This window comes from Numenius arquata, chromosome 7, assembly GCF_964106895.1.
Source record: "Numenius arquata chromosome 7, bNumArq3.hap1.1, whole genome shotgun sequence".
NCBI lineage: Eukaryota > Metazoa > Chordata > Aves > Charadriiformes > Scolopacidae > Numenius > Numenius arquata.
This window is the reverse complement of record NC_133582.1, coordinates 34,928,027-34,944,820: the sequence shown is the minus strand read 5'-3', so window position 1 is coordinate 34,944,820 and position 16,794 is coordinate 34,928,027. Positions and strand designations below refer to the sequence as shown.

The following is a 16,794-nucleotide window of genomic DNA, read 5'->3' as shown; positions in this document are numbered from 1 at the left end:
GAACTATAAAGTGTCCAACAACCTTAGGACCTCATAACTGTGCTCACAGCAAGGAAGACAGGCTAAAAATAAACACATACACTCAAAAAATACAAAAAATTTTTAGAAGGGGAAAAAAAGAAGGAAAAAAATTCAAGATATAATCACTTAATTGGACAGAAGAACACCCTCTCATTACATCAGGTAGTACACATAAATAATGAACTGGGTAAAAGTTCCATGTATACATAGATATATATAAAATATATATAGGCAACCACATTTGCACACGCATATGACATACAGGCACATGAAATATGTCAAGCTATCAATATCAGCATGAAAGGGAAAGAAATTTGACGTTCAGAAGTACTAAATGCCTGCGGCTTTCATTCACATGACCCAGACCTGTAGGTAATAACAAATTCTGAACTTCGGGCACCAAATTTCTGCCATGGTTTTGTATTCACTGGCTGCAGTACTACACATCAAAAGTAACATTTTCCTTTTAAGCAATTAAGAAAAGGAAATATTAAATTCCAGGATAAAACAAGTATCATCTTTTTTGCATGCTTTAACGTTCTTCGTTAATGCCTGTGCCACATCATTTCACTATGGTCAGCAAAGGAAGAAAGACCAGCTGGGAAAGGCAAACTGAAAAGATCTGCAATTTTCATTCCTCCACCCCTCAAGATGCTGGTGTTTTTATTAACATGGGTCAAGGGAGACATAATCTGCATTCCAAAAGGTATGCAGGGACATATTTCTCTATTTCCTACACTAGAGAGAATTTTAAAAAAATAATTTGAAAAAGCATTTAGCACTTCCTCTCAGCCTGTGCAGATCATAGATAGGGCAAGGAATGTGACAGGGTCACACTTACCCTGTTAGTCAGGGTCACTGACTTTCCCTTTTATATTAAAAGCATTTATTTACTTACAGCAAATCGGCACCTACAAGGATAAATCACTGCTACTGCTCCATGGACAGTGGAATTACAGCTGGGGTCAGTTAGACTGCATGTGGGTAAAAATGCTTCAAACAAATGAAGTCCAATCTGTCCTCCATCTCCATCAGATGAAAATAAATAGGAGTTTCATCTTTTTTTTTTTTTTAAGTCAGTAAAAGGTGTGAGTAAACAACATTGGTCCTGTGACAGATCCATACAGATGTCTACCTTTACCAACCAGCATTGCAGTTGGTCTTTGTAGGTACTATGATACACAAACTGTTTAAATCAACCCTGAAAACCTTCCTCCTGTCAGGGTTTTATCACAGGCTCCAGAGTCGGCTGAACTTTGGGGGGAGTTTTGCAAACACTTAAACCTCAAGGGCTAATGAAAAGCGGAAACCCTCAGCCGATCTTGGAATTCACTTGATGTCTCAGTGCAAAACTGAGAGGTAGCAGTCCCATGAACAAACCCAAACCAGGTAAAAATTTTAAACAATTCCACAGGGGGAAACGCTACTGGATTTTGCACCACTTGGTTACACTATCTTGCGATCACATGTGCATTCAAGGTCAATTCTCTCTGCAAAGTGTACAGTCCGTCCAGACTAAGGACTCAGACAAACACTCGCGATACCTGTGCCTATTCTGCATTAGCTGAGCTCCTGCCTTCTCCCTCTCTCACTGAAACCTACACTAGCAAAGATGAGAAGAGACCTCACGCAGCTGATGACCACAGCTTAGCTGAGATGCAGATGATGGGAAAAATATAATAGAGAATTCAGGGAGAGCCAAGAGAGGTCCTGTGTCAGCAGAGCACAATTTGGGAGTAATATCATACCGATATTGCTCCCTGTGAAGACTGAGTAACAATGTGCCAATGTTTCCCCACAGGAAGTGTCCAAATGTGCCGTAGGAATAAAGCACGTGCTGCACTAAGCCCAGGGCCAAGGAGGTGGAACCACTCGTGCTGGTACCCTTCTGGAGCAGAGCTGCCGTCTCCAGCACTTCAGGTCCCACACATATTGCAATGCAGGAATATGGCACAGAGCATTACCTTTAATTTTAAAAATTAATGCATCTGAGTAGTAAACAAGGGGGCAGGGAACACTCTACAAAATCGTTTTTGCTCTTTATTATGGTATTGAATTAACAGAGTGATTTCTAGTTACGATAAATGCGAAGCTTCTCTGAAAACTGTCCTCTCTTCCCCAAATGTAGTTTCTCCACATAAATCCTCCATAACTACACAATAGATATAACTCTCAGCCAACTATGTCTTCAAATTTTTAAGTAAAAAGGACAGAGCAGGGCACAACCTACACACAAAAATACCCCTTATCACCCTAAAAAGTCTGGTGGCTTTTATTATCATCATTAATTTCAATTCAAAACCCTTTATAAACAAAATTGAAGAGTCAATGGGGAAAGAGTGACGCTGTTTTCACACAATGTTTACTCCAGGGAGAAGCTTTTGGTTTGAATGGAGTTACCCTGGTTTATGAAACTGTTACATGAAAGCAAGATGAGGCACAACACCAACAGAAGTTCTAAACTATTCTTTCACTCTTGCAGACACAGATACAAACCAAAACCTTGTATAATCACACAGCATCCTTGAAATCAATGGTACTAGCCCCCTGAGACAAAGTTATACCTGCATATGTATGTAAGATAGCATCCTAAGGTTGGAGCACAAACAAAACCAGTTACCAGTGGCAGAAAGAAATACAGAGGATAAATGCTACCAGGCACATAGCTGGAAGTTGCGTGTACCAGCCTGATGTGAAAGAAAAAAAAAAACCACTACATACTTTGCCCATTTCTTAAAATATTTCAATATTTCTCTGTTGAAAGAGTTGATTGTTGACCTGAAACAAAATAGTTGATGTGGCCCTGAAAGTTGAGGATCAATTCAGTAGCACTTTCTAACATACTGTTTCTAGGAATTAGAACATTAACAAAGTCATTACGCAAACCATGCATTAACTATAGAAATTGTGCCTTCAGAAACAGAATCAGAATCAGAATCGTAGTGGTTGGAAGGGACCTCAGAGATCATCGAGTCCAACCAACAGTAAAAAAAAAAAAAAACCAAAAAAAAAAAAAACCACACCACAAACAAAACCACCACCCACCACCTGAACACACAACAACAACAACCAAACCAAAAACCATCACCCACCCACACAGCACCCCACCACAAACCAGTCATCTTGGACACTAGAGCATGCCCTGAAGAACCATGTCTACACGTTTCTTAAATACCTCCAGGGATGGTGACTCCACCACCTCCCTGGGCAGCCCATTCCAATGCCTGATAACCCTTTCAGTAAAGAAATGTTTCCTAATATCCAACCTGAACTTCCCCTGGCGCAACTTGAAGCCATTACCCCTTGTCCTATCATCTGTGACTTGGGAGAAGAGACCGACCCCCGTCTCTCTACAGCCTCCTTTCAGGTACTTGTACAGAACAATAAGGTCTCCCCTCAGTCTCCTCTTCCCCAGACTGAACAACCCCAGCTCCCTCAGCCTCTCCTCGTAAGACTTGTGCTCCAGACCCCTCACCAGCTTCGTTGCCCTTCTCTGGACCCGCTCCAGCCCCTCAATGTCCCTCTTGTGGTAGGGGGCCCAAAACTGGACACAGTACTCGAGGTGGGGTCTCACCAGTGCCGAGTACAGGGGGACGATCACCTCTCGGTCCCTACTTGCCACACTGTTCTTGATACAGGCCAGGATGCTGTTGGCCTTCTTAGCCACCTGGGCACACTGCTGGCTCATGTTCAGCCGACAGTCGACCAACACCCCCAGGTCCTTTTCTGCCAGGCAGCTCTCCAGCCACTCTGCCCCCAGCCTATAGCGCTGCCTGGGGTTGTTGTGACCGAAGTGCAGGACCTGGCACTTGGCCTTGTTAAACCTCATCCCGTTGGTCTCGGCCCATCGATCCAGCCTGTCGAGATCTCTCTGCAGAGCCTCTCTACCCTCCAGCAGATCAACACTGCCACCCAGCTTGGTGTCGTCTGCGAACTTACTGAGGGTGCACTCGATCCCCTCGTCCAGATCTGCTCTTATTATGCAGCTTCAATTGCTTGTCCCATTCCTGGGATGCCAGGGTGCAATATATAAAAACCATACTCAGCTGAGCATTGATGGGGAAGAAAAAGACCAGTGCCCTACCCAGCAATCACTTTCAGTGGTCGATAAAAAACAGTTTATCAGAGATGAAACGTTAGAAGCAGTACAGGTTTGTTACTTTAGGAAATCTGTTTTGCAGTAGCAGGTGTTATACCCCAGGATCAAGTTATGTCTAAATGTCAAACATAAGTAACATATACCCATATCAGCACATTTCCTCTACAGCTTGTGCAGCACCAGCAAGATTAATCACCTGATGACCTATGAAGAACCTCAGCCTTACCAGATTTTGTAATCGCAGGACGTACTACAGAAAAAGTTCACATAGCTGCATCACAAAAGAGTATGTATATATGTTTGTACATATACATACATACACATGCATGTATGTATGCATCAGTCAAGATGTATTCTGCAAATACAAAACAGCGGTGCATCTGCTTTTCATTGTGGTCTGTACAGTATTGAGAACTTCCACCTCTGGAGGTAGCTAATGTATGACAGTGCTGCCTGAGGTTAAGCTTTTGTTTTGTTATTTTTATACTTCAGTTGCTAAAGCAAGAAACAAAACGGTGATTTGAATTCTCATGGGTCCATACAATACTGATGTTGGGATCTTCACAAGGAGGGCCAGGTTATACATTAGTTCAGCAATGCATTCAAATTACATGAAAGAACATCTCTTTAGGATCTAGTCTACAAAACAAACAGTAAAATTCTTCTCCAGTAGATACAGTCAAGCGATTCTAACAAAACAAACCAGTATTTACAAAGTGACAAGACTGGCTTCTACGGCATCCCTGACTGATCATCGATGGTCTTTTATTAGAAAATAGAGGTTTTGACTCTTGAGGGACCTGCTTGGCAGGGTAACATGGGAAAAAGTACTGGAGGGGAGAGGGGCCCAAGACAGCTGGTTGGTATTCAAGGATCACCTCCTCCAAGCTCGGGAGTGGTGCATCCCAAGAAAGAAGAAGTCAGGCAAAAAAGCCAGGAGGCCTGCATGGATGAACAAGGAGCTCCTGGACAAGCTCAAAAGCAAAAAAGCGGCCTGCAAATGGTGGAAGCAAGGATGGGTAGGCTGGGTGTAATGTAGAGAGTCCAAGTGGCCAGGAACCAGCTCAGGCAAGCTGAAGCCCAGACAGAATTAAATCTGGTCAGGGACATCAAGGACAACAAGAAAAACTTCTACAGATATATCACGGATAAAGGCAAGACAAGGGAAGATGTGGGCCCTCCCGGAAGGAAAGAGGAGACCTGGTCTCCCAGGATATGGAGAAGGTTGAGGTACTGAATTACTTTTTTTGCCTCGGTCTTCACCAGCAAGGGCTCTAACCACACCACCCAAGTTGCAGAAAGCAAAAACAGGGGCTATGAGAATGAAGAATTGCCCACTGCAGGAGAAGATTAGGTTCGAGACCGCCTAAGAAACCTGAAGGTGCATGAGTCCATGGGACCTGATGAAATCCGTCCACGTGTCCTGAGGGACCTGGAGGATGAAGTTCCTAGGCTGCTTTCCATTATATTTGAGAAGTCGTGGCAGTCTGGTGAAGTTCCCACTGACTGGAAAAGGGGAAACATAAGCCCCATTTCCAAAAAGGGCAAAAAGGAAGCCCTGGGGAACTACAGGCCGGTCAGTGTCACCTCTGTGCCTGGCAAGATCATGGAGCAGATCCTCCTGGAATCTCTGCTAAGGCACATGGAAAATAAGGAGGTGATTGGTGACAGCCAACACGGCTTCACCAAGGGCAAATCATGCCTGACAAATTTGGTGGCCTTTTACGATGTTGCCACAGCCTTGGTAGACAAGGGCAAAACAACAGATGTCATCTCCCTGGACTTATACAAAGCGTTCAACACTGTCCCGCATGACATGCTGGTGTCAAAACTGGAAAGGCATGGATTTGGTGGATGGACCACTCAGTGGATCAGGAACTGGCTGAATGGCCGCACTCAAAGGGTTGTGGTCAATGGCTCAATGTCCAAGTGGAAGCCAGTGACGAGTGGTGTTCCTCAGGGGTCGATACTGGGACCAGTGCTGTTCAACATCTTTGTCGGAGACATGGACAGTGGGATAGAGTGCACCCTCAGCAAGTTTGCCGACGACACCAAGTTGTGTGGCGTGGTCAACACACTGGAGGGAAGGGATGCCATCCAGAGGGACCTGGACAGGCTGGAGAGGTGGGCTCGTGCAAATTGCATGAAGTTCAACCAAGCAAAGTGCAGGGTCCTGCACCTGGGACACGGTAATCCCAGGCAGAAATACAGGTTGGGTGGAGAATGGCTGGAGAGCAGCCCTGAGGAGAGGGACTTGGGGGTGTTGGTGGATGAGAAGCTCCACGTGAGCCAGCAATGTGTGCTGGTAGCCCAGAAAGCCAACCGCATCCTGGGCTGCATCAAGTGTGGCCAGCAGGGTGACGGAGATGATTCTGCCCCTCTACTCCGCTCTGGTGAGACCCCACTTGGAGTACTGCATCCAGCTCTGGAGTCCTCAGCACAGGAAGGACATGGACCTGTTGGAACAAGTCCAGAGGAGGCCATGAAGATGATCAGAGGGCCAGAGCACCCCTCCTATGAGGACAGGCTGAGAGAGTTGGGGTTGTTCAGCCTGGAGAAGAGAAGGTTCTGTGGGAGACCTTACAGCAGCCTTCCCAGTACCTGAAGGGGGCTACAGGAGAGATGGGGAATGACTCTTTACAAGGGTGTGTAGCGATGGGACAAGGGATAATGGTTTTAAACTGAAAGAAGGTAGAATTAGATTAGATATTAGGAAGAAGTTCTTTGCTGTGAGGGTGGTGAGACACTGGAACAGGTTGCCCAGAGAAGCTGTGGATACCCCATCCCTGGATGGCCAGGCTGGATGGGGCTTTGAGCAACCTGCTCTAGTGGAGGTGTCCCTGCCCAGGGCAGGGGACTTGGAACTCGATGATCTTTAAGGTCCCTTCCAACTCGAACCATTCTATGATTCTACGATTCTTGTATGAGATGTGGACTGCTGAGGTTTGTTACCACTCATCACTTGATGACTCTATTACCATCTGTATGGGTTCAATCACCATATGTTCAAAAGGAACAGTACTGCTCTCTGCTATCAAACTGGAGTTATTTATTTATTTTAGGAGAGATTTATGAAGCTCTGAGTTCAACTAACCAGACGGAAACCAAGAAACCATTCCTTCATCCCCATTCACGCTGAACAAGTGAAAACTCATTCCTGAGACGATGCTCCCACTGCAACTTGTACTGCATTCTGAATAATTGCTGGTTCTGCTGGGTAGCCCTTTCAGAAAACTGCAAATCAGATCCTGGATGAGCTACAAAGTTTTCCATGTACCACACAAATGCAGCATTCAATACACTAGCAATGGTCTGTAGATAAAAGATAAATAAAAGTAAACATGAATTAGAAACCAGAACTCTACTTCCTGGATTTATCTAAAAGACTTAATTCCAAATAGAATTATAAATATACAAAAATGCAAATGGGTGTACTAATATACATGAAATGGTATAAGCATTTTCACTGCACCCTTTACAGTACACAAAATTACTTTAGAATAACATTAAACTATGCTCTAATTTATGAAATCATAAACTGTGTTCTAATTTATGAAATCACTTAAATCACAGTGTGAAACTTGGCATGGTTTTCTAAGAAAACTGAAAGTAATCTACTCATTCATTTTTCCAATGTTTTGTCATCCTTTTCTCCCTGGAAACAACTCTTTTAGTACTTCAAAAGATCTGGAGTTAGGACAGCACTGAGGTATGACCAAGTAACCAGTGGGCAGCGCTTGACTGTGCTGGGACCAGTCAAGGCTCCATAGTTGTGTCCCAGGAGCTGGAAATACCCATGTTGGTACACCCAGCTTTATACATACAAGGTCCTGACTAAAAGCTCAGAACCACTTTCCTAGCACTGAAGATGCCAAACCATAGCATTTGCTCATTTTTCTTTTGTTGTTTTTCATAAAGCAGAAAATTAGCTCCATCTGATCAGCTCAGCTATTTAGGGTAGACTGTCTAGGGTAAACAGAACATCCAAAGTATTTTTGAAAGAAGTATTTGTTCAATGAAAGATAAAATAAGTGAAACCCAATTCTTCATCTGCTATGAGTGAAGAGGAAGGGGAAAACAGATATTATCAGAGCATGTAATTAAGCTCCAAATGAAAGGATGTTGTTTTTCCTCATCACAACTGTTTTGTTAAGATGCACTTCAGGGGCATAAAACTGTAATGGGCATGCCATGAAACACGAGGCCTCTCTGGAAACAAATTCCCATTGTGTGATCAAAGGAAGATAAGTGCTGAGGCGTAAGCCTAGTCAAATTTATGAAACAGCTTTGCTTCCCACACTAAACCACAGGCTTGCAACTTTTCTTCATGGGTTTATGAAAGCCGGTAAGTGAAAACCTTTATTAATACTTTTTTATTTCTTAAAAATACTACTATGTTCATGAGATAGATACACTCAAAAAGTTTTGATTTTTCTGATCAAAATTTTATGTTGTTGCTCCTTCCTTCAGAAGACACTGATTTTCTGCACTGTCACTGCACTAGCCTATGTTCTGTGCCATTACAACTTATGCTGGTGAAAAGCAAATTGGACAAAGCTGTCATAACACATATTTTTATATACTATTTCTGGATTCCTTCAGCTCAGGTTTTGTAGTAATTTGACATGCCAATATGAAACTGCTGAAGTTCATTTTTCAAATCTAGGTGCCTAATGTCTGATGATGCGCCCAGTGAATCAGGAGTCCCTCCACTAATTTCAGTAGGTCTATGAGCATATTCTCCATTGCATTAACACACAGCCCTTGCAAAACAATCCATTTTGCAGTTGCATAGCTAGTCACCTACGTTATATTATTCTTTCTTCATTAATATAAATACTATGCTTACAAACTTCGCAAGCTCAAGGACTGGGGGACCATGGAGTGGTAGTGCACACTCTCCCCTTGTCTTTTCAGGGAGGTCTGGGGTAGGTACTTTGAGATTACATCCCGAAAGATCCCATCAAATCATTTGCCTGCCTATCAAATGAGAGGGTTAGATATCAATTTAGCTGCATAATATGAGAGCCACGCTTAAGACAACAGAGATCACAGAAGCAAAAGGAGTATTGTCAGAAAACACGTTAATCCTTTAGTTAAGTCACAGAAGGAATTTAATTGGAAAAAACCCACAAATCTTCTCTGGAGATGATCAGAAAATATCTGGAAAATACTTTTTCTTCATAAATTACCATTTCACTAAAATGGAAACATTTCAAAATCCATTCAGTTTTTGACAGACTGGTGTTTTGTCCATTCCCTGGCTAATTCCAGAGGAACCGACAGAAGCAGAGACGGCCCAAGTCACCAACTTGACCTTTCAACTGGAAAAAATCCCATTTTACATGAGAATTTTTGACTCCAACTCAAAAAAACCCCACAATCTGAAAAACTTTTAAAATCTCTGCAAAATGCACCTGTCACCCCTTTGGCTTTCTATGACTTTTGCTTTCAATTTCACACTTCCAAAATAAACATTTTTTAGCAGTATATATGGGAACCCCAGCCAGTCTGTAGGGGAAGAACATAAATTTGAGTCTAACAAATAGTGGCTGTTAAGGATGCTCTAAACCGATACGTAAAAGCAAGCTGCTTATTCCCAACAGCCAAACATACACTCAGAAGCCCTCCAATGGGTGAGTAATTCTGTTTCGAATGATGGATGAAGGGTAACCTCATGTCACATCAATACATGGAAGACAGACTTCCTCCTGGAACCTTCTCAGGAATGGCAATATTTATTACAGCATTTTCTATTGCTATAGTATTTATGACAGCAGTATTTATTACATCATCTTCTATTGAAGGGGGCTCATAGTCCAGCACTTACAACCTCATTTACATACCATGCACACAACTCACGCTGGAACACAGCAGCTTCATGACATGCCACAACATCATCTTTCTTCTTGTATTGTTTGTTTTTGGTAAAGCTGCTCTATTCGGTGCAGCACACAGGCTGTCAGTATATTTACACAGCCCTACAGGATTTCCTTCCTAGCTGCATCTCGCAGGGAAGCCATCACCCATTCTGCTCTGGTTGTTTTAGCTGGTTTGTTTATTATAGCTGGAATAAAGTCTGTTTTTTCAAACACACTCACTGTTATTCAAATGTCTTCTCCACTGTTTTCACTTGGTTCCCACTACAGCCTAAACAGGGCTTGAGAAGTACCATTCCTTTTGCAGAGTGACAATCAGACGGGAAGACATCTGCTCAGGACCTGCAACTGCCTTGGTATGTCAGAGAAGATGTGTGTTTCTGTCAACCTCAGCACTTTCAGGGTCTTCTTAAAAGACTAGAGTGCTTCTCACCCATATAAAGTACCAGAGGAATAGATTAGTAGATGTTTAAAGGCTAGGGAGGTTTAATCTTTTACAGAACACCTACTTGAGAGTCTCCCCCAGCACATCTTGAGGAAACAGATGCGCTTCAGCCTCTAAACAAATAGCTACAGAGAGGCTCAATAAAAATGTGCTATTTGCTACAGAAACCTGATAGAAAAGACATTTGCTGTGCTGAGGAAATAGAGAAATAGGCATTGAAGTGAAGCATGATATAATAAATATATTTTTAATATTAAACAATATTTGAAAATAATAGCTAACAGAACACTCTTTGATTTTATTTTTCTTTTCAGTACTGGATTGCTGGAAAGGAAAATGGTTTCCTATTGCTGTCCCAAAGCTGTGGCCATAAAAATAAAGTTTATTGTAAAGTATTCTATTTCCTATTTCTCTTATTGCTTCAGGTTGTGTCATTACAGTTACTCATATGCAATACATAAATACCTTCTTTACACTAAGATACTTTTAATTATCTTCCTTCAGAAATCTCTTTCCCCCTCCCTTCTCCCCTCAACACAGGGCATTACTGCATGAAGAAGGCCAGATTTTGGTATCTCCTATGACAGCTGCAAGATTTAACACTGGAGACTCTTTGAGGGGGAGGCGATAAGCAGTCTTTCTGCTCTGTGCTGCCAAAACCTCACGTTTATTATTAAAAAAAAATGGATTTGAAAACAGTCATGACTAGAAAGATGAAACGCCTCTCTTGCTCCTTCCGCTTCTCCCAGCACTACCTTCACCAAGTCCCCAGCACACTCTATGGCTCCCTTTTCCCTCCTCTTAAGTTGCCACCTGTAGTTTTAGGCTAACAACATTCATACTCCTACGAATAAGTCCAGGCCAACCACTAAAAGGACCATTTGCCCACACACCATTGCAGTTACCTCGTAATGTCTGCTCTAGAAAGTTTAATCTGCACAGTTTGCTTTGCTAGGTCCAGCCTTCAATATTACTGTCATGCAGTAGGCAGAGGTGGCAGAAGCAAGAGGTGAAGAGTCCCACAGGCAGGTTTCCAGCCACAGCACTGGAAGACATTGATAACCTTCATAGGTAGGTGTTTCCATATTGGCAAGGAGCTAGTTTTTCTTGAGGCAATTTTGCTCAGGTTACATAGAGGATTCACCTCAAGACGAGTCAGAAAACTACAGAAAAGTTCATTGGAAGGGATGTCTAGAGGTCATACATCCTCATCCTCCTTGATGCAGGACTATTGCCAACAACAGGTAAGGTCAGTTGGGACCTTATCTAGCCAAGTCCTGAAACCCAAGATGGCAGAGCACACCATCTCTGCACACCTCATTCCCATGTAGCATGAACTGCCTACACAAGAAAGTTCTTACAAATCTCTGGTCTGAACCTGCCAAGCCACAGCCCATGACTCTTGCCCCACATGCCATCTGCCACAAGCAGGAAGAGTTTGGCTCCTTCATCCCACAATCCCTACAAAAAGTTGGGGTGGGTTTACATGCAAACTGATGCTAATAAAGGTGGATAAGCCTTAAAGAGATTCATCTGTTAACTGAAAACAAACCTTTTTCTTTCCAGAATAAATGCATTCTAACTCTTCTTCATCCCAGTACAGCATGTTAGTCTCGTCTTCAGCCCAAGTCTTCAAGGACACCTTTCACTATAACAGAAGTATTCAAAAAACCAGAATACAGGAATCACCACCACATCCCACCCTTCCAAATCTTTACAAAACCTTACAGATAGATTTAGAAGACTTCAAAGCTTTTTCGTCATCACCTGCTTTCAAACAGTCCTACTCTACCCTCTTCTCCAGCTTCACAGTGGAAGGTTTCAACTTTCCCAGCAGCATCGTTTCCACACGCAGCAGCACCTCAACAACAGGAAATAACGAGGCAAACCCAGTCACATCCGGTCAGAAAAACAGTGAAGCAGATTTGCTTGGTTTGAGCACTTTGCATAAATGGCTATATATTATGTCATTTCCTAGACTGCATGTTAACATCCTGGGCTATTATGTATCAAGGTGCAGTTTGAGGGCACATGAGTACGTTTTCGGGAAGAGAAGGAGGATCCCAAGAAAAACAAAATCAGAGCGCACCTGGTTAGCTCTTGCCTGCATGGGCCGATTTTCCTGTTAGCCATTTGGTATGCAGGTTTGGCATCCTCAAAGCTGGGTGCAATCTTTTAGCTGGGTAATTCTAGTGATTCAAACACATCCTAGGCGAACTCTAAATTGGAGTAGCTTGTGTGGTTCCTGAGTATATAAGTACAAGAATAACCTCAGCAAGCAATTCTCTTGATGATAAGGTAATCTGAGCTAACTTCCTATGCACACAAATGGCTCTAACCAGCACACATTTGCAGCACACAGCATATTATATACAGTGGACAAAACTATACCTTACAATATATAGCTCTGTGCTAGCTTTTGGCTCTTAAAATGCTACAAATTCATGAAAGCATGTAAAAACAGCCAGACCGAGTTGGTCCATCTGGCAGAAAGCCCTGTATGCGACCATGTCTAAAAGCAAGATGTCTATGGAAGAATAGTCAAGCACGGTGTTGTTTTGCTGATATATTTCTGCAGTTTCCAGCATTCATATCTGCCATTTCTGTACCATGTAAATTCTCAGCATTTATCCCCAAGATAAAATCCACATATTAATCACATGCTTCATTAAAACATACCTCCTTGTTTGTTCTTTTCATTGCTCTGAATAATTTAGTATGATTAGCAAAAACCACCTTGCTATTCATTTCTAGCAGATTATTTCCCTGATCATTTATGAATATGCTGAATACCACTGGCCCCAGCACAAGCACTTGTGGAGTTTTCTCCATCTGGAAAACAAACTATTCACTCCTCCTCTCTGTTGCTACTTTCAATTAGGTAGCAATGCTCAGACACCAATCCTCTCAAACCTGGGCCACTCACTTTCTTTGTGAACCTTTGGTAAGAACTCTTAATAATATTAAGTCTTTTGCAAGCCCAGGTAGGTGACCTTAACCGGATCACCCTTTCCACATGTCCAGTGACATCTTCAAAGACCTGCAGTAGATCTGAGAGACAGCACTTACTGCTGCCTTCCCATAAACAGCCTGTTCATTTCAATCCAATGTATCTGTGTGTCATTCATTGCATTCTTTCCAGTAAGTCCATCAAATTTAGTCAGATGTGATTATTTAGACAAAGACATTGCCATAATCTTGGTAACAATGAAGTCAATTGTTTAGTGCAGAGAGTAATGAGTCACCTTTTTTCTCTTTCTACAAAAAAAAAAAAATACACTTTATACACAGACTTAGCATAAACAGGAATGATGTGGAAAATACCGACAGGATTCTTTAGCACAAAACACACGGGGCTGGAAAAATCACCATATTCTTCAAGACATATTCTTCTCCCTAACATCGGAATCCATAGCATGTTCTTGCAGTTTTACATGCAACAATGAAAAAAGAAAATATCTGTTTTCTTTAGAGACACCCACAGTGTTGTTTCTTAATAACTGAAGCTTACACAACCCTTTAGCTGAAGAAAACCCATTTTGTGCAGACTTGATGGATTTGGTGACATCCTGTTTATTTCAAAGAGGACTTCAGAGTGTCACTGGATAAAGATTTGAGACCATTTGTTCAACATTTTGCTATACAAACGCAGAAAGTGTATTTGAATATTCTAAGCTTTTTTGACAGGCTTTTAAATTGCCAAGATAACATAAGTAACAGCTATAAAAATAAACAGTCTAATGCTCCAATCGTGAATACAGCTCTTACTGCTGTGATTGCTATACACCGACTGACAAGATTTTAGGACTTGTCCCTTGCTTTTTAATGATTATTCTTCAACTGCAGGACAAAATCCCTCACCAGCTTGCCTAGTCCGCACAGATATGTCTCCAGCTCCCAACAGATTTTGTTCACCATGAAGATGGAGCAAAAGGTCAAAAATCCAGACTAATCGCAGTCAAAGCTTGGACTCTGCAACCTGAGACCTAACCTTTCTCCCAGCCAGCCCCCCAAAACATTCCTGTGGACTTCAGTCGTGTCTGGAGAAGTCCGTAACTTCTCAGACTTGACTCTGGTTCAATTTCATCTCCAAGTACAGTTACAGCATGCTGTAGACGTGCGTCTAAAAACGTGTGTAAAACATGTATATAACTCCTGACTATTAATTTGCTTTTTTCTTTTTTTTTTTCCCCTCTAAAGCAAGGGGGTCTCTTCCCCTCTCTTTCCTGACCTGAAAGCAAAGCATTTCAGAGAAAGCATCTCCATCAAACAGCAAAACATCTGGCACACAATTAAATAACTCGGATCAGCACTTCTATCTCTAAAAATGTGCTAAAAATGCTAAAGAAAAGGAAACACAAGTGATGTGAAAAGTTCACCTTTAGCCTGATTTATCTCAAACTTCAATAACTACATCCTGGCAAAACAATAGGCATTTTCCTAGGATCATCAGTCATAAGGGACAGAACATGAACTTCACCTCTGGTCTATCTGGTGAGGTTTATTATCCCAGAAGAAAGTGAAATCAGAATCCCTCCCCAGGTTACTAACAAAGAGAATCTGACAAAGGAGAGCAGTATTTCAAGACAGCTAGTAAAACTACACAAGTTCAGAAACAGAAAAAGATAATTTGAAGATAATTTGCCGTGTTCTGAGGGGGTTTTTTAACCTTTCATATGACATTTTTTCTGAACAAAACTGCTTTTCTGCATGCAGTTTTAGTCCTACCATGTCATAAACAGTACTTTATTGTCTTTGAAAAATGACACGGTCCACATTGTACTTGATTTGGGCATGCAGCTTTACTTTCCCCTCTCCGACCATGCTATTTTTGTTCCTCCAGTTTTGTCTACTGTGATTGGGAAGGTGAAGGTGTCTGGCCCTGTATGTGCATAGAGCCCACCACCACAGGAATTCACATTCTGTGTACATCTCAAGACCTTTCTGCACTAAAGCTGATATCGTTGTCGTCATCCTTCTAGACTGGATATAAAACATCTGTGTTTGTATTTTGATTTTTCAATGCCATCTTACAGAAAATGAATGGCACACTAGAGTGTAAGAAAGGCAAAGGAAAAAAAAAAGTTCACTTACTCACCTAGACAGCAGTAATTTACCCTGAAGTTTCAAATCAGCAGCACAGTCATCAGATTGACAGTTCCTCTCAAAAACAGTCTGTGAAAAAGAGAGAAAGAGAACTGTTATAGCATGAAAAGAGTAAAATCAAAATTCAAAGGAAGAACACGCTTGGATAAAACAACCAAAAAAACCAAACCGAAACAAACCACACCACCAAAATCTGTGACACAGGAATATACAATGTGTTAAGGAAATTCAAGGGCAGGCACACCTCATCTTTATCAGCACCGGTTTTATTCTCTTCTAACTGAACAAGAAGTTTCACCAAAACCAGACTCTCTCAGAGGTTTTCCTCAATCCATTCCATCTTCTCATCTGTCAAGAATTACTGCTCACACAATATTTCTGGTGCTCTTATTTCTCTTCCCAACACATGTGGATGAAACAGAAAAGAAAGTACTTACGAAACTATTTTCAGTCCTAAGAATTGCAACTAGGGAAATTGTGCACCAAACATATTCACTAGCCTATATTAAAGGTAAGGAACTAAACAATTACATTTTTTTCCTTTTTTCTTTCTTTTTTTTTTTTTTTAAAGATTTTGTATATGGTAGGAAACACTTCCTGCAAGCAACAGAAAATTACAAAGGCTGTTACATACCAGTGATACCCTCAATTAATGGAACCACTGTCCATCTTTGTGAACTCTGGTAAAGACTGTCATTTGGGAAATTGAATAGATTGATAAAACTAGGAACCGTGAAAGGACAACATACCACCAGAGACACAGGCATGCTATTTTAGCAGCAAAAAGAAGGGAAACACATGAGAAATCTAGGAGCCTATGCAAATCTCTCTCGCAGTTTGCCATAGCTAAATGAGGCAGCCACCAGTGAGTGAAAGAAGAGGACAGGAACATGTTCTTGGCCTCCAAGAAACCTAAATGGTGTCAAGATCAGGCTTACTTTCCCCTGCTGTTGAGAACAGACCAATACCTTTCTGAACAGATGACTAGACTTCTCAGGTTTGAGGATTCAGTCTTTCAGAGTTGAAATGCCCTTCAGCTTCCCAACTTTTCAAAGGACAAATAACCAAAATAAGGGTTGCCAACACTGTTCAGCCGGGAAACCTGACACTCCACTGGTCTCTTCCTTTAATATGAATATTCCTTGCTACATGCTTGGCTCCATGACTTTTATCACCAAAGTAAATATATTTCAATCTTAAACACAAAGATAGGGCAAGGCTGTGCAGGACACAGACAGGGTTAG

The 16,794-nt window shown here is 41.9% G+C and overlaps 1 protein-coding gene across 1 annotated transcript in view; it reads right to left on the bottom strand.

The window, feature by feature from the left end:
- ITGA9 (integrin subunit alpha 9) overlaps nt 1–16,794 on the bottom strand; it is a 233,601-nt gene that overhangs the window by 87,381 nt on the left and 129,426 nt on the right. The window contains exon 17 of the mRNA XM_074150461.1: nt 15,543–15,619. Coding sequence (XP_074006562.1) covers nt 15,543–15,619 — 77 coding nt within the window. The remainder of the gene's footprint in view (nt 1–15,542; nt 15,620–16,794) is intronic.